Here is a 24067-nt window from a genome sequence, read left to right as displayed (position 1 = left end):
ATGTGATATACTCAGGTGTATGGGCACATAAAGTTGAATTTTGGCGACACACTAGTGTATTTAACATGTGGGCATTTGAAGCTAGATGGTACCACTTGTGCCTATTGGCAACATTGGCAGATGTGATGTATTTGGAGCAATTAAAGAAAGACAATGACTCATTGCAAGTGAAGATGATTAGTGACATGTGGCACATTAGCACGTGAGAACTTCACGCACGTGGTGCTTACCTAAGGATGGAGAGTGGCTTATTTGACTCATTGGAATGTATGGCACATGTGGAGGCCAATGAAGATGAATATTAGCACATTTGGGCTTACCGTTTAAAAAATTCATTTTGTGGAACCTTCTACAATGGAAAAATAATTTTCTCAAAGGTAGAGGTGGGAAAGTAAAATTATTTATTTTATAATAAAAGTAAAAGGCATAAAATAAGTAAATTTTCACAAAGAAAGACCGAGCAACCATCAGAAAATGAGTTTAATGAGAAACAATGTTTTCATTTCATACCATAAATCCAAACGTGTCATTAGAATGTTTTGGGTTGGCAGTAAACTAGAGAGAGTTGTGGCAGATGAATATTGCATGCATTCTAGATTTGGCCTACATGCGCGGAGGCCACTTCATGCCCATTCTCATCTACGTGCGACTGGCTTGAATTCCGATCCATCGTGTTTTGTTATTGTGACGGATTAAGTCCGGGATATACCGCGGTTGGGATTGAAGATGGGATCCCTGTACAAAGGGATGACTTTTTACACGTGTGGGGTCTTCATCACTCACGGGTGTGGGCCCCGCCAAGAGCATTCCACGGCTTTTAAAAAAAAGCTGGTGCCTTACGTCTTTTGCATGTGTCGGATTCCGTCCACTCATCGTGCATGATCCACTGAATAACCACCACTTGAAACTTAGGCTCGTCAAGTATCTATTGGGCCACATTCATAGGCAGATTGCGTCCTATCCTCGCCCACCTCTAGCCAGACAAGTATGTGTGGAAGCCCACCTTGACGTATGCGGATTCTCTTGCAAAAAGCCTTTAGTGGGAAATTCCTGTGCTAGAAACTTATGTGGGCCCCATGGTGATGTTTGTAAGAAATTCACCTTGCCCAACCATTTTTTGAGCTTATTTTAAGACACGAGGCAAAAAATGAAGGTGATTCAAAAGTCAATTGGGCCAAAAACATGAGGATTGAGCGTTCACAATTGAAATATTTGTGGGGCCATAGAAGTTCGACCCATTGAGAGGTCTCAACTGTGTGAATTTTCCTTCCCATCTTTTCCTTTAATATAACTCAATTGAGTCTTTGATCCTACTCACTTTTGGTCTTAAGTCTTAAAATATTCTTACAAAATGGATGAATGAAATAGATTTCTCACAAACATCATAGTAGCTCTACCTAAGCTTCCAGCACAAAAACGTCCAGTGAAAAGCTTCTGTAATAATTTTGCATCCACATTCCAGTGGACTGAATCAAATAGTAAACTTGGGTTGCATTACATTCATGAAACATTTAAATGCAAATCATCATATGTTGCTTTAAATACAAGATTCATCAGTGGCGTGGTCTACTTAAGCATTGGACCTACCTCATTTTTTAGCTTATACCTTAAAATGACATGAGAAAATCGATGAATAACATGGGATAACAAATACATCATGGCAGGCCCTCACACATATCTGCCAGTTCCTCCTGGCTAGAGATAAGCAGAGGTTGGATGCAATCCACTTCCAATATTGTGATTGTGCAAAAAGGGTTTCATATATGCACATGTAAAGTTCCTCGGAAGCATAGGTAACCCTAGGCATTTCATTGATCTCTGCTTGGGGATGCATAAGGATCCCAAGGATCAAAAATTGGGCAATTGGCTTTATGAGAGAGAGAGAGAGAGAGAGAGAGAGAGAGAGAGAGAGAGAGAGAGAGCAAAGAATTCTGTATGCTGGCATTCCCCATTTGGGGGGCATATGTGGTGTTGGTGCATAGGCTGGGAACCATGCAATGAACCAGGCTATGGTTGTGGCCAACCAGAGAGACAGAGAGAGCAAAGAATTCTGTATGCTCGCATTCCCCATTTGGGGGGCATGTGTGGTGTTGGTGCATAAGCTGGGAACTATGCAATGGACCAGGCTACGGTCGTGCCATGGTTGGCCCTTGCCCAGCCCTAGCCTTTTATGAGACTAAATAAGGCCCTATATCTGACCACAACTTACATGGAGTAAAGTGATCTATGGTTTGAAGTGATCTTGGTCTAATAAAATTTACCGAGTATCCCTTTTATTCACAATGGATCTTATCATATAAATGGTTTTAATTCCTTTAAAATGACTCTAGGATCTAAATATATTTTTGCATGTGTGTCTAATGGGGACCACTCAGAGGTATTTTTAAACCATCCATGCTCGTGTTACGGAGCACTTGGGGGGCAACAAGGCAATGTTGGGTATTAAATCATTTGCTTGGACCAGCCCTTATACAACTTCAGGAGCAATGGCCCCACGATGCTGGCCCCATCCACCCCCTGTTATATGTGCAACTTGGGTGGGCTCGGTTGGGTTGAGGATTAACGTGAGCCCAACACAACCAACTTGACCTGACTAGAATTTCAAATTGAGGTGCCCAACTTGAAGTCTTCTATATCTGGTCCAAACCAACCCATTGCACACTAGTCTGGGATTCAAAATCAATTTGATTAGACAATCATGACCTCTTTTTAATTGATAATTTTACTTTGAACTCGTATTGTTTTCTCCACCTTGCTCTTATGGCCTGTTTCTTTGCTTACAAGACAACCTCATGGATAAATGAATTAAATAATCAAAGGACTGAAATAGGCCTATTTAAACGTTTTCGGAGCACTTCAATTCCTAACTAGCGAGTTTGCATTATTGGAACATGGCTTCATCTGAATTATCCATGTATATCAACATAAATCAATGAAACAGTGGCCCATTTGATGATTCCACCAGCCGATGGTTTGGCCCGGCCGTTCATCAGTGGACGAAGCCCTTCGCCCAAGAATAGGGCCATCTCTCCACATTTCCTCGAATAATTAAAAGAATGACATTGTTAGGAAATCATTGCAGGATTCTTTAAAATCTCTTGGAATTTTAATTTTCCACAATCATATTGGAACTGCAAAAATAATTAATCATTTGAAATAAAACATTATATATGCATATGTTTAAAACATTCAAAAATATGTATTTATATAAATAGTTTCAAGTATGTATTTTCTGTAAGGTTTTTGTTAAATGGATCTTCCGAAGAATTTCGTACCAAGGAATAGCCGTGTACATACACGCAGACAATAAACGGGCGGAATAATCGTTAATTGTGGGCCACGCCACTTACCCAGTGGGCCCACACGATGCACGGCTCCACATGCAACATGCGTGCTGGTGATCCGTACGTGTCGCAGGGCCGAGGTATCACCGAAAGACGTTAATACCCTCAGGAGCACCCACAAACAACAAATCCAATCCACCGTTGTCGCCAGTAATTTCCTAAACCCACCAGGGGCATTATCGTAAAACCAACGTCCCCGCAACCCATTTCTTTATACATATACAACCGACGTAAGGGTTCTTCGGCTTTGCGCTACTTCGAGGGGGAGCATTTCCTCAACCGAAGAAAGGCGTTGGCCGGTTTAATGCGCCACACGACTTACATCTCGCCTTGAAAGTGTCTCTCTCAGGGCTGTGAGTCAGAAAACGGCGATCCTATCCCTTCCTGTACAAAGCGGGAGTACCTCATTTAGTGCTCCCATCATGTATTGAAGGGCTAAGGCTAGGGTTTGTAGGAATCCCATTTCTTTGCGAATATTTCCATAAAAGCGAATTAGGGTTTTCAGCGGGCATTCGTTACCGGAAGGATCAGAGATGGACGGTTCGGATCCGAACGACCATCGGACGTTTAGGGTAAATTTCAGTGGCGATGGGGCGGCAAGGCTGCGGGAAAGAGTGAAAGAAAAGCTGAAGGAGTACATGGGGGATTACACGGACGACACTCTCGTGGTATGGTTTCGCTGCTCCCTTTTATTTCTCTGTGTTGGCAATTTCGTAATTTTGAAAATCGATGCTTCGATTTGCTGATTGGAAAATTCCATCGTTTTAAGCGCTGATGGAACTTTGAATATGTTTTCAGAAAGGGGATTCATGTCTGTACCCCTCTGTACCCCTCTCTATTAACAGCGGCACCCGTTCTTTCTACTTTTGGTAATACCATGTAACAATTCTGTACCAGTGCATTATGGTTAATGGCTTGTTTGGAAATCCTGTTCGTTTATGCTGATTTGATTGGAGTTGCTGTTAGGCTGCGGGAGCCTTGGAGACTGCATGAGATCATGCTTGTTTTTCAGACATAACCTGATATTGCATGCATTTCATGTATTGATGTAAACACATGGGGGCTATTGGTTTTGGATGTAAAAGGTGGAAAAGGGGAACTCCAGCTACTGCGGGTTCTATTTTCCACTCCTAATTGGGGTGGCAAAAGAATGGGGGGCAGTTCCCCCAATGTACCTGCCTACATGTGGATTTGGGGTGCGTCCAATGATCCAAACGTACCCGTAAGCACTCAGACGGTGCTCGTTCTAGGTTTTGGTGTTTCTTCGTTTCGTGAACAAATGGAAACCAATACATTTGATTGTATGATTCATGGGACCTAAACCTTGAATCCTGTTGGGAGGTGGCATGCTAAAACCTATCTGGATCCAAGAACCAGTTCCATTAAAGGTTTAGGTTAATTTTTTATTCATTTGTTTTAGCAACCATGCAGTGGAAACTTAATTGTGTTTCAGTGAATTAAGTGGAGGACTGGTAAGTTACTGGGAGCAGATTGAGCAGGAGTGAGCGACAGGAAGTAGTTATGGCCCCAAGCATCTAGGAACCCATGAGATTCTAAAGAGAGTGGCGCCCTAGGCAGAAGACTTTTTAGGCATGATTGTTGGTTGCTACATCTTCATTGAACAGATTCGCCGTTGTGCTCAAATTTAATGCTGAATGGGGTTTCTGCACTTCCTGAATGAAATTACATCCTATTTAAAGTGGGCAACGGCAATGCACAATCGGATAAAGGAGGGTTGACAACTTAGATCAATGATTAGATCATTGCTATATTATATTTGATTTCGACCATTATTTTTTGATAACTATTGGCTGGATGAATCGTCCAGTCCAAGTGATTTCAAAGGGCTTGAATCTCTCTCCTAAAACGTGAGTTTGAATAGGTCATCCAAACGACAAATCGAGAAAATCACGAATTTGACAAGCAGATCCCTGAACAACAAATTTGCTAATTAATAAATTTCCAATTTCATGAAGATACCAATTAATGAACTTCCAAATCTACAGATTGACTAATTTCTTGCATCCAAATGGGCCTTTAGCCAACGCTTCGGGCGGATAAGGTGGAAGGGAAATTATCATGTTGGAAGAGAAGATGTCTTTCTATTAGGTGGTGCATCTCTCTCATTAACTCAGACCTTTCAATGATGATATATTTCATGACACTGTTTAAGTGACTGGTCAGAGTTACCAAAGGGTTGGAAAAGATCCAAAGGGATTTCCTATGGAAGGGAATATTTGACAAGAATAGTCACCACCTCTAAGAATGGGGGACGCTTCAGGCCAATAAGGTGGAAAGGAAATTCTCATGTTGTTGTTGGTGCATCAAATGATGTAGGTGCTGCTTCTAACTCTATTGTTCCTTGGAAAATGGGGCAAGGAGCATTAAGGACATTGGACCAATAAGGTGGAAAGGAAATTATCATGTTGGAAGAGAAGATGTCTTTCTATTAGGGGTGCATCACTCTCATTAACTCAGGCCTTTCGATGATGATATATTTCATGACACTGTTTAAGTGACTGGTCAGAGTTACTAAAGGGTTGGAAAAGATCCAAAAGGATTTCCTATGGAAGGGAATATTTTGTTAAATGTCATCACCACCTCTCTTGAATATTCCGGAGTCTTCCGGAAACTTCCAGACATTTTTGGAAAATTCTAGAATTTTTCGGAAACTTCTAGATTTTGATAAAGTTTTCTTCACTCTTCTGGAATGTTCCGGACAATGCTAGAACCTTCTGAATTCTCTTAGAATGTTCCGGAATATAATAGAACCTTATAGGATATTTGGAAGCTTCTAGCACTCTTTAGAGTTGTATTGATTCTAGAATCTTCTATAGTCCTCTATTAATATAGGAAGAGTCTCATTATAAACACATAAACAACAAAGAGTGAGTTCAAGAGTGAAAGCAAGGTGTCCAAGTATTCAGAGTTCAAAAGACTTTTTCTTTGTGTTTGAGAGTTGTCATTCAAGAGTGATAGTTTGTGAGTGTTGTAAAATGTACCCTTGTTGTTCACAAGTATTTGTAATAAATATAATTACATTTACTTGTCGTGTTCAACTCTTTAATTTGGTATCAAAGCGAGGTTTGGTCGGGTTCTGTTTTCTAAGGTGATCGTGCACAGTTTGGAAACTGTGAAGTTTGTTGGCTTGCTTGGTAAAGGGAGTAATAATCACACCAAGTCATGATGACGGATCTTGTGAACACAACAAGCGGAGTTACGAGGCTTAACAACTACAACTATCAAAGTTGAAGGAGTCGCATTAAGTCCTACCTTGAAGGGCAGGACTTGTGGGAGGTTGTTAATGGGAATGAGATTACCCCACCTCCTAAGGAAAATGCTAAAGCACTCCGAAAGTGGAAGATTAAGGCCGGGAAGGCAATGTACGTGCTCAAGTCAACCGTGAAGGATGAGTTGCTCGAGCGAATCAAGGATGACGACACACCTAAGATGGCATAGGATACCTTTGCATCATTGTTTTAAAAAACAAATGATGTTCGACTTCAATATTTGGAGAATAAGTTAATATCCACCACCCAAGGAGATTGTTCAGAGAAGGAGATAGATTTTGATAAACCACTCAAGTAGTTTAACACAGTCACTGACGAAGTAGCTGCTTCCTCAATAGTGACAGAGACGGGTGAAATAACCCTTGTCGCAGTTTCCAATCAAGGAGCTATCAACTACAGTGATGATTGGATCGTTGATTCAGGGTGCTCAAATCACATGACAGGTGCTAAGAACAAACTGTCAAGTTTATCTACCTACAAAGGAGATCGGGTGGTGGTAACAGCTAATAATTCAAGGTTGCCGATAACTCACGTAGGCACGACTACTATCACACCTCGATTTAGCCCTAATCAAGTAAAGTTGCAAGATGTTTATCACGTGCCAGAGATGAAGAAAAACCTGTTGTCAGTATCACAACTAACATCTTTTGGTAATTATGTGGTATTTGGACCGGAGGATGTTAAGGTGTACCGAAACCATAAACCGTTAGGTACATCTATCATGGAAGGACGACGCTTGGAGTCAATCTACGTAATGTCAGCTGAATCAGCTTATGTAGATAAGACTTGGAAAAATGAGATTGCAGATCTCTGGCATGCACGTTTAGGGCACGTGAGTTATCATAAGCTGAAGATAATGATGAAGAAGGCTATGTTCAACGGTCTTCCCCGGTTGGATGTTCGAGAAGATATAATTTGTGTAGGGTGTCAATATGGCACAACACACCAATTGCCATATGAAGAATCAAAGTTTAGAGCTAAAGAACCCTTGGAGCTTATCCACTCAGACGTGCTCGGACGGGTAAAACAAGCATCGGTTAGTGGCATGCGTTACATGGTGACCTTCATTGACGACTTCTCAAGGTACGTTTGGGTTTACTTCATGAGAGAAGTCAAAAACTTTATTAAAATTTAAAGAATTTCGGGAGAAGGTCGAAAGTGAATTCGATAGAAGGATCCGATGCTTGTGAACGGATAATGGTGGAGAGTATACGTCGAAAGAGTTCTCAAATTATCTAAAAGAGTGTAGAATTCGATGACAATTGACTTGTTCGGTCACTCCACAACAAAACGGCGTTGCTGAAAGAAAAAATCGTCACCTTGCAGAGATATGTCGAAGCATGCTACATGCTAAGAATGTGCCCAGCCGATTCTAGGCAGAGTGCATGCAAACGGCAACTTATGTGATCAATAGGCAACCACAGGCAAAACTAGGATTTGTCTCACCCTTCGAGAAGCTATGGAACATAAAGCCCAAGGTGAGTTACTTCCGAGTCTTCAGATGTGTATGCTATGTGTTTGTGCCTGATCACTTGCGTAGCAAGTTCGATAACAAGGAGATTCGTTGCATCTTTTTGGGCTATAGCAGTGAAAAGAAAGGGTAGAAATGTTGCAACCCTGCAACTGGTCGGTGCTACATATCTAGAAATGTTGTCTTTGATGAAGCCTCATCATAGTGGTCGCCACTGAAGGAGGAGCTGCCAAACTCTCAAGACATAGAAGATGAACTGCATGAGAAGATGGGGGAGACAAGGGAAGGAGAAGAATCTTCTAGTTCAACTAAGGAGTTGACGCCTACATCACGAGATGGTAAGTGCCTAATCTGTCTGGAACACCAGATAAATCTAAGAGTCCATGGCAAACTGGAGTACATCAAAGTAGTCCAGAAGAGCTTTGCCCGAGTCAATAGGAGGTAGTGGTAGACAACTCATCACTTAGGAGGTCGACTAGACAGAGAAAGCCTAACCCAAGATACGTGGATGCTGCCTTAGCAGAAGAAGAGACCGTGAAAGAGCCAACGACATTTGAAGAAGTATCTAGAGACATAAAATGGCAGAAGGCGATGGAAGAAGAGATTAAGGCATTGAACCAAAATCAGACTTGGGAATTAGTTCCAAAACCCAAGGATGTGAAGCCGATATCATGCAAATGGATATACAAAGTCAAGACTCGCCCCGATGGATCAATAGAAAGGTGCAAAGCTCGACTAGTGGCTAGAAGATTCTAACAAAAATATGGGTTGGACTATGATGAGACTTTTAGCCCAGTAGCAAAAATTACAACGGTGCGAGTACTACTCGCACTTGCAGCAAGCAAATCTTGGAAACTATGACAGATGAATGTAAAAAATGCCTTTCTACATGGAGAAATTGATCGAGATATCTACATGGAGCAGCCAAGTGGTTTTCAGAGTAAAAGGCATCAGGATTACGTCTGCAAACTAAAGAAGGCCTTGTATGGGCTTAAACAAGCACCGAGGGCATGGTACGACAAGATAGGGGAATTCCTAGTGCAAAGCGGGTTCTCGGTGGCACCTGCGGACTCCAGTCTCTTTGTAAAGTTCCAGGAAGGTAAACTAGCAATAGTGCTAGTATACGTGGATGACTTGATCATCACTGGAAATGATGACGGTGAGATTGAAAGGACAAGAGAGAACTTGTCCGTACGATTCCAAATGAAGGAACTTGGAGAACTGAAGCATTTTCTTGGGTTGGAGATTGACCGAAGCAACAAAGGCATATTCCTCTGTCAGCAGAAGTACGCCGAAGACCTATTAAAGAAATATGGGATGCTCGAATGCAAGCCAATTGCCACACCTATGGAGGCTAATGCCAAGCTATGTTCAGAAGAAGGAAAAGACTTGGAAGATGCAACTATGTATCGATAAATAGTTGGTAGTCTAATCTACCTTACATTATCGTGACCAGATATAGCTTATGCAGTTGGTGTGGTTAGCCGGTTCATGTAAACACCAAATAAGCCGCATCTTGAAGCAGTACGTCGAATACTGATGTATGTGAAGGGTACGCTAGGCCTTGGTTTATTGTACGAGAAAGGTGGAGCATGCAAGATAGTTGGGTACTGCGATGCTGACTATGGTGGTGATCATGACACACAACGACTAGCTACTGGATACGTATTTAACCTTGGCTTAGGAGCAATCTGTTGGTGTAGCAAGAGACAACCTACAGTATCTTTATCAACCACGGATGCTGAATACAGAGCAATGGCGATGGCAGCACAAGAAAGCACATGGCTTATACAGTTAATGAGGGATCTTCATCAACCAGATGATTATCCAATGATATTGCGCTGTGACAATCAATCAGCAATCTGCTTGGCTGAGAATCCAGTGTTTCATGCCAGGACCAAGCATGTGGAGGTACACTATCACTTCGTGAGAGAGAAGGTACTTCAAGGAGAAATCGAGATGAGTCATGTGAAGATCGACGATCAAGTTGCAGACATACTCACGAAAGGACTTAGCAATGCTAAGTTCACCGAATTCAGAAAACAACTTGGCATGATGACCAAGGCAGAATTGTGAGAGTTGGTGCTGAGGGGGAGTGTTAAATGTCATCACCACCTCTCTTGAATATTCCGGAGTCTTCCGGAAACTTCCAGACATTTCTGGAAAATTCTAGAATTTTCTAGAATCTTTCGGAAACTTCTAGAGTTTGATAGAGTTTTCTTGACTCTTCTGGAATGTTCCGGACAATGCTAGAACCTTCTGGATTCTCTTAAAATGTTCCGGAATATAATAGAACCTTATAGGATATTTGGAAGCTTTTAGAACTCTTTAGAGTTGTATTGATTCTAGAATCTTCTATAGCCCTCTATAAATATAGGAAGAGTCTCATTATAAACACATAAACAACAAAGAGTGAGTTCAAGAGTGAAAGCAAGGTGTCCAAGTATTAAGAGTTCAAAAGAGTTTTTCCTTGTGTGTGAGAGTTGTCATTCAAGAGTGATAGTTTGTGAGTGTTGTAAAGTGTACCCTTGTTGTGTACAAGTATTTATAATAAATATAATTACATTTACTTGTCGTGTTCAACTCTTCATATTTGACAAGAATAATCACCAACTCTAAGAATGAGAAAAGTAAGCAAGTCAAAAGAGTTCACAAGTGCAAGGGTTAGATTGAAATTTGTGAATTTGGTGCTTTTGGGGAAGTGGGCTTGGAGGTTTGGTGACAGGGTGTCTCTTCGTGGAAGCGAGTTATAACTTGTAAATGTGGCACAAGCGAAGGTGGGTGGTGCACAAAGGTCTGTAGGGCCTCTTGGATGTGGAATGCAGTCTTTGGCATCACATTCGAATTCTCTAAAGTAGTGGTGGGTGTAATTGGTGAAGGCGCTCTACACCCAATTCTTATGTTCCTTGTTGTGGCTCATCGGCTCTAGGTCATGTCTTTCCTTGCCTATTCCAACCATTCGTTGATAGTGATTTCCTAGGTCAGCAACAGGACTGTGAATCATGATGTTTGGACTATGTTTTAGAAGGGTTTAAGGGGATTTCCTATGGAAGGGGGCATTTGACAACAATATTCACTTCCTCTAAGATCGGGCAAACTATGCAAGTCAAACGAGTTCGCAAGCGTACGTAGAGCTGGGCATCGGACCGAGTCGGATCGGATTGGGTCCAACTCGGTTCGGTCCGAAATCTAGACAGTCTGATCCGAACCCGATCCGGGACCGAGTCCGGAACACCTGACTCGAACCGATTCGACGCAAGGTTGGCCTGACCCGAACCGAGTCCGACTTGGTCAGGGAAACCGAGTCGGATCGGGTTGGGTATTATTCGGATCTTTTTAATGATGAAAATCATTATACTTGTTTTTATTTTCGGTGGTCCATTTGAGCTTTAGATATGATTCAATTTTTTTTCCTAATACTCTAAAATAATCACTAAAAATGGATAAACGGTGTGGATATAATAAATACATCAATGTGGGGCCCATGTAACGTTGATCTTATTTGAGCCGTTCGTACAACTCGGAGCTCGAGGCGCTAGCTGTATTCACGTGCTGCAGCTGTAACATGCATTGCATGAAAGAGCTGCTATTGACGTTGGCAAGTTCCGTGGGTCTGATCATGGGGTATGTGTTATATCCAAACCGTCCATCCATTTGGCGAGCTCGTTTTAAGGCTTGAGACGAAAAATAAGATAGATCTAACTATCAAGTGGACCACACTGAAAAAAGCAATGGGGATTGAATGTCTACCATTCAAACCCTTTTTGGGGTCACAGTCCCATAGAATTTTGGAATCAATTTGAAATTTGTTTTGCCTCTTAATTTAGGTCTTTGTGACCTTAATGAATAGATTGGATGGAAGATAAACGTTATGGTGGGCCCTACGAATTGTTTAACAATGAAAATCATTCTCTGCTGTTATTTATGGTGTGGTCCAGATGATCTTTGGATATGATTCATTTTTTGGACAATGCTCTACAATGATCTCTAAAAATATATGAATGGTGTAGATATAATAAATACATCACTGTGGGCCATATAACTTTGATCTTCTTTGAACCGTTCGTACAACTCGGAGCTCGAGGAGCGTCAGTGCTCGCACGGCACGTTCCTACAGCTAGGAGAGCCTACAACAACTATATAGTTGTGCATGGTACACCAGCGAATCCTTTTTTATTATACACTCTAAACTCTATTGAGGCCCACCGTGAATGCATGTCATTTTTCCACACTGTCCATTCGTTTTTCCAGATCATTTTAGTCGTTGAACCCAAAATTGATGCATATCCAAAGCTCAAGTGGACCATACCACAGGAAAAAGTAAAATCATTATAAGAACCACTTTGAATTGGGTCGGGCCGGATCCATTCGGATCGGGTTTTCGGATCGGATCGGTCCGGATTGACCACGACCCGATCTGGATTTGAAAAAATATCGGATCTAAATGGCTTTACCCGATCCGCACCGATCCAGACCGTCGGTTCGGTTCGGAACGGGTCGGATCGGGTCTGATCGGGTCGGATCCACCGGATCGGGTCAGATATGCCCAGCTCTAAGCGTACATATTAGATTGCTGAAATTTGTGAATTTGATGCTTTTGGGGAAGTGTGCTTGGAGGTTTGGTGACAGGATGTCTCTTTGTGGCAACAACTGATAACTTGTAAATATGGCATAAGCAAAGGTGGGTGGTGCACAAAGGTCTCTTCTTTCTATAGGGCCTCCTTTTTTTTGCACGCGCATGTGTGTGAAAGGCATCACTACTAGGGCTTGAACCTTGGATCATTGACTACACTGTCTCTACGGGCCTCTTAGATATGGAAAGCGGCCTTCGACATCATATACAAGTTCTCTAAAGCACGGGTGGGTGTAATTAGTGAAGGTGCTTTGCACACAATTCTTACGATCCTTGTTGTGGCTCATCGGCTCTATGTCATGTCTTTACTGGCCTATTCCAACTGTTTTTTGACAGAGTTATGATTTCCTAGGTTTTCAACAGGACTGAATCATGATGTCTGGACTAAGTTTTAGAAGGGCTTTGATAGAAGCAAAAATTGTGGACTTTGCTAGTCTCTTGGGGAACCTCAGCCATCTTGTCCAAGGGAATGGGAGAAGGGCTTGTGGAAGCGGTCCTTGGAAAAAAACGGGACTTCTCGGTAAATCCCCACTCCATTCTTGTGGAAGAGGTGAGGATGCAAATGCTGGCTCGAGCAATGTTCATTTGGAGGATTTTTTGCTGACCAAGGGTGATAACATTCAACTAGACCTTGTTAATGGGTTGGGATAAAGTCCTTGCAATTAACCACCCACATGGTAGAAATATGATAATTCAACCCTTTGGGGGAAGGACTGAAGAAGACCATGGAGCATCTCTTTATGCACCTTGGCTACACTTTCAAGATTTGGTGGGTTTTTTGGGGCTCTTTAAGGGCATGTTTGAAACTATGGAATCCAAGGGAGAACAAAGGAAAAAATAATAATTATGCAATGATGATTTCCATGAGAACTATTGAAACATGGAATCAAAATTTGAGTTTTTGTTTGGATAGCAAGTGGAGATTTCATATTCCGCTCACAATACTTACCTAGTTTTTTGTGTCAAGGATTCAAAAGGTGTAAAAATTTAATGATTGTTTTTGGAAACCATCATTTTTTTTTGCTATCCAAACAACACAAATCATCTCATCAAAGGAAAACCCTTTTCCATTGTTTGGCATGGAATCCATGGTTTCCAAACATTGCCTAAGATTAATTGGGTGATGCCTAGTATAATTGATTCTTTCTTCAGGCCTAGCAATGAGGTTGCAAATGGAAAAAAAAGGAAGCACTAGAGCTTATCTTTGCATGTTGTAATTGGGAGGCTTGTAGTCATCTTGGGTGCCAGTTTCTCCCCTCTTCCAGCTGGATGCTGTCATCATCTCAGCCTTTTCATGTGGTTTTTTAGGGCCTTTAAGTTCCCCCTTTTTGAATAAAAAGTTATGTTGTCATTCATGAAGTGCACTCCAAGGTTTACATTTTATGGATATCATTACAAGTTCATGCAGATGCATTAAAGCAAAGATTCCATCCTGTAAAGGTTACTCGAACATTTTTTTCCTCACTTTTGGAGCATGTGAGGAAAGTGTTGAGCATCGTATTAAAAAAATCTTACAATTTATGATTCAGAGTATTATGGTTAAAATAAAATCTTCTGGGAAACTATTTGAATCCCATCCTCCAAAAGATCTAAATGAATCTTAAAAGTTATGGGTCTATCTTACGATTCATGATTTGGATCTTATGGTTTACTCAAATTTGACGATCCAAAAAATATTAGGATAATTGTTGTTGATTGAATTGTAGCCGATAAAATTGTTCTTCTCTTTCAAAGTTATTTGCTGCCTTTTAAGCTCAAGTAACATCTCGTGCACGTGCATTGAACACTTGCGAAAGGGATTTTTGAGTTTTGCATCTTTTCAAAATGTCTCTTTCATGGGCGGCTTTGTCAATGATGCTTAGGGTGAGGTTGAAGATGTTGATACAATTGACAATGATTGACAAGTTGACATTGAGACTTAAGTCTATGCATGTCATATGTTTGAGGCTTTTGTTTTCGGAACTTGTAACTTGAAACTTGAAAAGCATGTTTATTTTTTTACTTCTAAACAGCAAGAAGTAACGTCTTGTGGTATTATGTTTTGCACGCATCTTGATGTGTTGTGGTAGAACATGAAAGTTTGATCATACTATTTTATTTTTAATAAATAAATTCTAATATTATTTTAGAATTTTTATATTTCTTTGAAGGAAAGACATTAAAATCTTATGATCCTGTGATTCGTGATTTACGACTTACAATATCAACTTTGTTATGATTTTATGATCCAATAAGACTTTCAGGAAATTATGTTGGGTTGCCAACAGTGGGATGCCTGTCGCTGGTTGGTTGGATAATTGAGTTATGCCTGCATTAGTAAGCACATAATGCTTTTGCAAATTCATTTACGTTTATTCTAACTCATTTTTTTTAAAAAAAAATAAAATTGGCAAATGAATTTGATCAAAAGCAAAGACCAAATGCTAATAGTAACATACCAACAAGCAGATTTCAAATAAAACGCTGGCCAATTCCCAAAGGAAACCTATCAAAACCCTGAAAGTTTCTTTAAAATCAAAGTCCAAGAGCTGAAGAAGCATCAAACTCTATCAAGCACCTGTGTTATTGTTGCATGTTCTATTATTTTGTTCTTTCAGATAATCCAGATGATTGCCGAAAAACATGTGTTCCATCTATGGCATGTTTTATATGTGGAATCCAAGAGAAAAGGAAGGAAAAAAACAATAATTATTCAATGATGATTTCCATGAGAACTATCAAAACATGGATTCCAGTTTTGGGTTCCTTTTTGGATGGCAAGTGGAAATCTCATATTCCTCTCACAACACCATCCTAGTTTCTTGTGCCAAGAATCCCAATTGATTGTTGGGTAGAATCCTACCCTTTGCTAGCCAAACAACACGAATCATCACACTAAAGGAAATCCCTTGCCCTCTTCGGCTATTGTTTCGCATGGAATCCATGGGTTCCAAACAAGGGCCTCCTGTTTTTTTTTGAAAGATAAATTATAATGACACATCGACAGCAGGGTTTGAACCTGTGTGGGGAAGCCCATCAGATTTCAAGTGTATCTGCTTGACCACTTAGACATATTGACACTTCACTTTTCAACCTCTTGGCCCAGGAGTCCATGCCATAGACATCGTCACCATATATCCTGGAACAGCCAAAGCACTGTGAACTGACCAAAGCACCACACCCAAATCATCGTAGCAAACATGTTGAAGAAGTGATCAACGCTTTCAGCACTTTCCAGCACATGCAATAGTTGGAACAATGACCATCTCTCTGCTTTTGATGGTTAATTTTCAACACTTTATCATGACCCAGCGGCTGAGTGGAAGCAACAATCCTGGGAAGCACCTTCACTTTCCACACGCAAGTAGTGTGACAGCCTCCTCAACATGTAGACCATCATTGTATAGCGGGATTTGACACAGAACCTCCTAGATTGATACCACCTTTATAGAAGCTTTTCCTCCTTTGACATGTTGAATGCCACATTCTCTATCTCCCATAAGCAGAAAGACTTCCCCACAGTGCTGCAAAGATCCCTTCTCAAGGCAGGGGACCAAGCAACTTGGAATCCCTTCGTTCAAGATGTTTTTTTTTTCCCGACAGATATTGTTCATGATGATTGATTACTCTTGCTCCATTATGTGCTGCCAAGTTATTCCTGCATCTTCTTTGCAAGAGGATGTCACCGCACCACATCTCCTCCCAAAACTTGAACTGCGCCACACAGCTGACATCAAATGCAATCTCTTGGCTGACAGTGTTTTCAGCCAACACAATTGCTCTCCAAACTCCAAAGCACCTGTATCTTTGAGGAACCAGGCAAATCTCCCATCAGAGGTCCCCAGGCGAGGAACTAGGCATACATCTCCCATCAGAGGTCCCCAGGTGTGGTCTTTAGAAAGTAAAAAAAATGTATGTAGTAGGGTGGGGCTTCTCTCGCAAGCAGTTAGATGGAGTTTCTCCTGTTGCTTTTGATTCCTTTTGGTCCTGCTAGCGGGGATCAAACCCATCATTCTGATGCTGTGTCTCTTGTCCCCAGACAACGATAGTTCTAATAATCTCACGGTAGTGCACATTTGTTTTATTCATGTAGTACTTTATGTACATGGTGATGACATCAATGTAGCTAGGATTGAAGTCATCTTTGATCATGTATCTTCATATTTAGAAGTGGTTTTTATATCTGGAGATCTGGACGGATTGAGAGGTTATCCAAAAACGGTTGTACATATTAAAAAGAGATATTTATTCAACTTTTCACTTTGATGCAGGAATATGTGATCGTCTTACTTAGAAATGGCAGGCACAAAGAAGAGGCAGAGAGAGAGCTGAATGTGTTTTTGGGGGATGACAATGCTTCTTTTGTCTCTTGGTACTTACCTATTTATTTATGAGAGGGTCTTAAGTCCGACCAGTTGGATCACAAGCTATGGTCCACCAACAGATGACTTCTAATGTTTCATGTGCGTTCGGCATCTCACCTGTCCGGTTAGTTGGCCTGATCATGAGGATCACCTTGTGCAAAATTCAGCCACATCTACTTATTGAGTCAACCACATTTGTAGTGTGCTATTTATCAATGGCTAGACTTTGTTTTCTATAGTGTAGCATAGCCGATGAGTAGATGGGGCTGATTTTTGCACTAGTTGATCCTCATGGTGTGACTGGCCTATTGAAAGGGTTGGATGTTGCATGTACATGATAGGTTGGAAATTATCCACTGGGTGGACCATAACTTGTGGTCCAACCAGTTGGAGTTGAGACATTCTCTTTATTTATTTATACCAGTTGGATCGAGCACAGTTGGAATAACATTGATTTTATGGAGCATCAGTTTGCTATTCATAAGTGATTCTCACATTTGATGCTGTTTTAATGCAGGCTGTGGGATCATCTATCTTCAAGTTTGCATCTATACGTGCAAACTCAGGAATCCTTTCCAGATGAAGTGATTAAGACAAAACCCCAGCTGGACAAACAGAGTGGAAGAAACAACACACAGCCAGAGCATCTGAGCAGCACCTTTCACTCGGATTCTGAGCATGACAAGGAAAAATCTCTCAAGGAATCTAGAATCCGACGGAATAGGGAATGGAAAGGACTGGTTAGAGATGTTGCTGAACCCCCTCCTCTGCAAAGCACTGAGATCGATAAATTTCAATCAGAGGAGAAAATCCGTCGATTGCCTGGTCGGATGCAACGATCTCGTTCTCCCAGACCTGTGCACAAGAAACGGAGCCGACAAGATGAGAGACAACCAATGAAGGTCAGTGCCTGTGATCTACACATTCTTGATATCTTATGAAAGGGAAATGGTGACTGCTCTGATTTTTCCCTGTTGTAATTCAGAACTGAAAATACAATTATTGCTATACCTGTAAAACTTGCAACATGCAGAGATTCCTGCATTGTTGAAGTTGGATAAAACCATGATTGAAAATAAAAGGCTTTCTGAATTTTTGGAAATAAAAGGCTTTCTACTTACATTATGCAAATCATGATTGAAAATGTTTGGGTGTTTTTTAAGCAGACACTCTTCATTCATATAACCATTACTCTCCTTTGTTTATTATGATAGGGTGCCTTCTTGTTTGGAGACCATTTACCTCATGTACTTTGCTTTCTCCTGTTCGCTCTTCCGCTTGTTTTCTATATAAGTTTCCCCTGCCTCTTTCTTACTGTATTGCCTGCTGCTTTGGGAGAATGGCTCCCAACAGCAAGTTTGGGTGACATCCAGCGGGCATTAGAAAGGAGAGTCCTGGTATTTTCTCTCTTTGTCCAAGGAGAATAAGAGTAAATATGTAGGAATTCTCGTTTCAGGAATTAAACAAGAGAATCTGTATGCCTCACACCAACATAGTTCCATACTTTGCAATTGGGAATCTTGCTTGAAAAATGAAGGTGCATGCATAGTTTTTCCTATATATTTTGAATGTTCTCATTCTATTATTTGAAGATCAGCTTTTCTTCCATGTTTGATAATCTTCATGTAGTCATTCAAAGTGAATTTGTTGTAGAATCAGGTCATTTTCATTTTCTTCTCTTGTTCGGTATGTGAAGAAACTATCCATCTTCCTGTTGTTTTTCCTACTGATGATTGATTTCTCTAATGTTGTCAGAGAGAGGTAACTTCGCACCCAACCATTGATGCCCCTCGCCGGTTGCTTCAGTTTGCTGTGCGAGATGCTGTAGGGACTCCACGAACTATAAGCTCGAGACCAGAACCAGCACTGAAGCGTCTCCGCTCAGTGGTTTCTACCTCAACAGGAGATTCATTGTTGGATGATCGATCTCAGAGGACAAGGTCAGTCACAAGAATGCCCCATCCTGCGGCAACAGCAATCAAAGCTGCAGCAGAAGCTGCTGAAGATGTTGTTAAGTTTAGATGTGCCGGAAACGTGTTCGACAGATTGGGTCGTGGCATGGCCATATCTGAAGCTACCAGCCAACCATTAGAGCTCAGAGAGCCCACTCATGAAGATGCTGAGTATGAGCATTTCGACCAGATGCCTGGTGTCACACATGCTGAATATTTGCAAAGAAGTGAGTACAGTGGTGGATTTGAAGGGGATACAACAATGATTGACAGGAACACTGGATTGGCTTCTGATTCTGCGTCAGATAATGACGGATATGATGACCCTGGCATTGTAAGAGGCAGGGTAATAGATGCTTCTCAGAGTGCTTCATCTGGACAGAAGGATGGGAATTCGCTGATGGTACAATACAGTGTAGCGAAGAATGTAGATGAAGTTGCAAGAAAAGCAAGGATGAAGGATCATCAGCAGACAGCTGCAGCAACATCAGCAAACGCATCTCGGAAAATTGTGAATATTTCCGTGAATGTCAATACATGGAAACCATCACATTACCAGGCACCAAGGGAGGTTACTGAAGTGGATAGTCGGACAGCTGTGCAGGATAGTGAAGCTGTTGCAAGCAAGCCTGGTGTTCGGCTCGTGAAGGAGAGCAATATGGTCGTGCCTGGTAATGATAACGTAAGTGCATTGATATTGGGATTTTTTTATTATCCCTCTGAAATCAGATGACAATTTTTGCAAATAAAAAAGAAGAGAAGCATATAACCTATTTTTTTTTTTCAATTCAAAAAAAAAAAAGAAGTAAAAAAGAAGAAGAAGAAGAAGAAGATGAAAGGAAAAAAGAAAAGAAGAAAAAAAGAAAAGAAGAAAAAAGATACTGTGGAAAAGGAAAAAGCGTGCAGTGTGTTTCTTAAATTGAACTCTTCTGCAGCTTACGCATGTTTCTAGTGTCAACCAGTAGAGTCCGGATGAAACACTTACATCTAACCATAATACGGGGATTCTAGGTGCGGTTCTTCCATTGGAAAGGGACACCTTGGATGCCCTTAGTAACAGTTTCCTTACATAGATGATGGGAAAATTCGTGAACCCATCCCTTGTACTGATATGTAAAACTGATATGTAAATAACCAATTGTTATTCATCTTGTTGACAAAACAGAAATGTCCGTGATGTTTCGAAATAAAATATCTGTTAGGTTTTAATTTTGTTCCCATGGATTGGTGACAGGCATCTCTACTCTTTCTTTCTTTCTTTCTTTCTTTCTTTTTTTTTTTTTTCTTTTTTTTTCTTTTTTTTCTTGTTATTAGTTTTTGAAGTAGAATAAGTCTCAAAGAACTATGAAAACTCTGCTGATGATTAGTGAATTCAAAGCGTCCTTGGAGTTAGTTCTGCCTCATTCTTCTTCGTCTTCTTCTTTTTATTGATAATCCATGCATTATTCTGTCAATAATTACAGTTGGTAATTGTGTGGAATGAGGGGATAACAATAATACTTAGGCAGACTTTGAACTTTCAGAGAAATCGAAAACATAGAACTCAAAGTAGAGCTGTACATGAACTGAGTTAGCTCGGTTAACTCGCTCTACTCGACTCGAAAAAGCTCGATTCGACTTGGTTTGAAATTGAGTTCGAGCCGAGTTGAGCTGATTTTTGGAGCTGGAAAAAATTTCGAGCTGAGTTTGAGCTTCGCCGAGCTCAAATCAACTCGTATCGAACTAGTTTGGTGACTCGGTTATTTTGATATTGATGTTGCTCACCAAGTGTTTGATGAAATGACTCAACGAAGTATTGTTTTGGGTGGATACATTCTCCGTGGGATCGGCCGGTGGCGAGGAAGGTATGGATATGAAACAAATCACTACCAAACAAACAAACATTACATGATAAAACTACCCTTGGATCTTGATTTTGATGCAGCCTACTGAATGTTTGATGAAATACCTGTAAATTGCTGCTGCTGTTTTGCAAACTGTGAGAGATTAAAGGTGCACTTCATGTGTTTGTGAAATTGCCGCACAGGCTGGAATTCGGCTCGAACTGGCCCGAGCTGCTGACCGAACTGAGCCGAGCTGACCAGTCAGGCTCGAGGACCGAACCGAGCCGAGTTCGAGTTAGGGTCAGCTAGTGGCTGAGCCGAGTCGAGCTGTGCCAAGCAAGACTCGGTTCGACTTGCATACAGCTCTAACTCAAAGTAAGGTTGATGTATGGATAGTTAAGGTCTGTAATCTTCTTCCTTTTATTTCATTTTGGTCTTGTCAGTTGTTTTTGTGGGGGGCATAGGTCCCTCATTTTTGCCTGCTTCTTTCCTCTTAATAAAATTTTGATTTAACTCTAAAAAATAGAAGGAAATTTTCTCTGTAAAAAAAAAAAAACAAACTCTAAGCCCTTTCTAATTGTAAGAGCATTGGTGATGATTTTTGGTCCCTTTCATTTCCCTTAGTTTTAGTATCATTTAACTGTTCCAATAAAAAATTTCTCTTCTAAGTGTTAAAATCGAATTTGTCTTCCTGGTTTTAAACAGGAATTGGCACGTGCAGATACTCAAAAAGAGGTTCAGAAGGCTGTGCAGTTGACGCCTGGTAAGTGTGACGGGCCCCAATTTAAAATTTTGAAGATTTTAAGGAGAGAAAAAAGAAACCTCTGCTGTTGCAATTGCAAAATTTCAAGTAAATAACAATTGCTGATTGCCCATTCAACATTGTCTTTTTCAAACCCCATGAAGGCTTAGCATTTCTGTCGCCAACAGAATTTGCAAGTGGCATTTTAACATGACCTGGACCGTGTTAAGATATTATGGATTGTAATGTAAGAAATATGATAGCACCATTTGATTTGCCACAATTCCAAAACCATGTCATAATAGGAGATTGAAAGTAGTAGAGATCACGAAATTCAGCATGGCTACAACTATATAGAGGTTGCTGCAATCATTCGTTAGTAGCAGATTTTATCCTATGCTACCCATTTTTGTTTGGAGTTTAGAGCTTTCCTTTTCACCACTGTTATTTTTTTGTTGATGTGGAAATCAGACACGGTTCCTTTTTTTTTTTTTTTTTGCAGGTTCATATTCTACCGTTCGTCCTTCCGAGGATGTGGATTCGCGGACTGTCTTTGTTAGCAATGTAACCACCATGTTCTAAACTTGTTTTGTTCAAGAGGGCCAAGTCTAGAAGAAAGATATACTAAAGTAGAATGTTGGAATTACAGGTTCACTTTGCCGCCACCAAAGACAGTCTTTCTCGGCATTTCAATAAATTCGGAGATGTGCTAAAAGTGATTATTGTGACTGATGCCGCAACCGGGCAACCAAAGGGGTGAAGTCTCATGGACTTAGCTTCTGATATCTTTTCATGAGCCTTTTCCTTTCCAAAGATGGAGGAATGTTTTGGCAATTGGAGCGAGGACAGTTTGAAGATGCCATCCGTGGCATACCTGGCTTGTGTTTGCGAGATCTGGGCAATTCTCCATGTGGAGCTCTTACATACATACCCTGGTCCCCTTATCAAGTGCGCTACAAATGTTTCAGAGCGAATGGTGGTTTGGGGAAAATAGACTGTCTTTATACAGCTCACTCATGTGGCTTACTGATGAGTAGTGGATCAGCCATATTTTTGGACCCAGGGCATGTTCGTGGTGGGCTCCACCTGATGAAATGGCCTGGATCTTGTACATGTGCCAAGGTTGGCATGTTTGCTGAAAATTGACTGAGCACGTTATCATAAATATGACATATATTCTTGAATACTAACATGTATTCTATGAAACAGGTCGGCTTATATTGAGTTCATGCGCAAGGAAGCAGCAGAGCATGCATTATCACTGAATGGAACATCATTCATGTCACGCATTCTTAAGGTAAACCAGCACACCTTTTTTTCCCCTCTTAAATAATCAACTTCTCCATTCAATTCCGATAATTTGATTTCTGAAATTTTATGATCAGATTCCAAGTTCTGAGATGCAGCTGCTAATAAAACATCCTTTTATAGATCCTATGTTTGATCAGCCCATGTCTGAGTAACTTGTGTATTTGATATATTGTAATTGTTTTTCATGTTAGTTCCGTAACTTTTATTGATTGTAATGTGCATGCCTGTATGCATCCAATTGTATCCACATGTCAACATATATATGCTTTCATGCATATGGATGCATGGGTTGATTAGCTAGTACAATCTGCAACATCTTCTTACCTGTAGCATAAATGCCTGATGTGATGTTACTTCCTGTAAGCATTTACACAATGCTTGTTTATGCATGGAAGTACTACTTGACATGCTTTTATGTGCATGTATGTTCCAGAAGAATGTAAATTCGCAAGTATGCAAGGCAGTTTTGATGTGCACGTGCATGTGCATGTAATGCTGATCCACCTGCATGCCTGCATGCATGGGCATGTATATGCCTAGCCAATAATGCATGACATTCTGACCCTTACCTCTTCTGTCTTTGCAGGTTGTCCGGAGAGCCTCTGCTCACCACGAAGTTTCTCCTGTGATGGCTTGGCCCCGTGTGGCTCGGGCCTCTCCCTTTGCAGCCAGGCTCGCCAGAGCATCATTCGTGAGGGGCAATCCAAATGCATTCAGGGCCCGCCTCCCAATCAAACAGGGTGCTCGGAGCTTACAGTGGAAACGAGATGCCCCAAGCAACCCTACCATTCCTCTGACTGGTGATGGTGCTGCAAACCTGCAGAATGGAGCTACAAACTCAGCCAACAGTGTCCCTTCCCCAACTGGACGGAACCTCACCTACATTCGGACCGAGCCAAAGCAAGGCGTGAATGCAGGCCCCACTTAGTTGGCTTGATTTGATGTTTTGAATATCCTAGAAAGGGTAGTTGATGCCATGGTGGGTGGGCATTGAGAGGTTGGGTCTCTCCAAAAGGAAGCGTCTCAAGGTGTGGGTTATGGATGAATAGCTTCTTTTGGAATTGGGTTCATGCCCCTAGTTCATTGAGAGATGGCGCGGCTTGCAACATGGAGGTCTTGGTCTTGAGTTCGAGCCCAGCTTACCCTCTCTTTTTTTTA

General features: G+C 41.1%; 1 protein-coding gene across 1 annotated transcript; it reads left to right on the top strand.

Moving 5' to 3' along the window:
• Positions 1–3581: 3581 nt before the first annotated feature.
• LOC131220933 (nucleolin 1) lies at positions 3582–24060 on the top strand. Its single transcript, XM_058215884.1, has 9 exons — positions 3582–4012; positions 16989–17089; positions 17599–17991; positions 18860–19715; positions 21562–21619; positions 22101–22162; positions 22248–22354; positions 22808–22895; positions 23496–24060. The coding sequence occupies exons 1-9, from the start codon at positions 3878–3880 to the stop codon at positions 23835–23837; spliced, it is 2142 nt and encodes a 713-aa protein (XP_058071867.1). The 5' UTR covers positions 3582–3877; the 3' UTR covers positions 23838–24060.
• The last annotated feature ends 7 nt before the right edge of the window (positions 24061–24067 follow it).

The sequence above is a fragment of the Magnolia sinica genome, chromosome 1, assembly GCF_029962835.1.
Source record: "Magnolia sinica isolate HGM2019 chromosome 1, MsV1, whole genome shotgun sequence".
NCBI lineage: Eukaryota > Viridiplantae > Streptophyta > Magnoliopsida > Magnoliales > Magnoliaceae > Magnolia > Magnolia sinica.
The sequence above is the reverse complement of the archived record's forward strand: the minus strand, read 5'-3'. Positions and strand labels throughout refer to the sequence as shown.

Bases quoted from the DNA above. Each gene is read 5' to 3' on its own strand.
- LOC131220933 (XM_058215884.1), top strand. From the start codon at position 3,878: ATGGACGGTTCGGATCCGAACGACCATCGGACGTTTAGGGTAAATTTC. The intron at 4,013-16,988 runs GTATGGTTTCGC...ACTTTGATGCAG, and splicing joins ACACGGACGACACTCTCGTG to GAATATGTGATCGTCTTACT. The intron at 19,716-21,561 runs GTAAGTGCATTG...GGTTTTAAACAG, and splicing joins TCGTGCCTGGTAATGATAAC to GAATTGGCACGTGCAGATAC.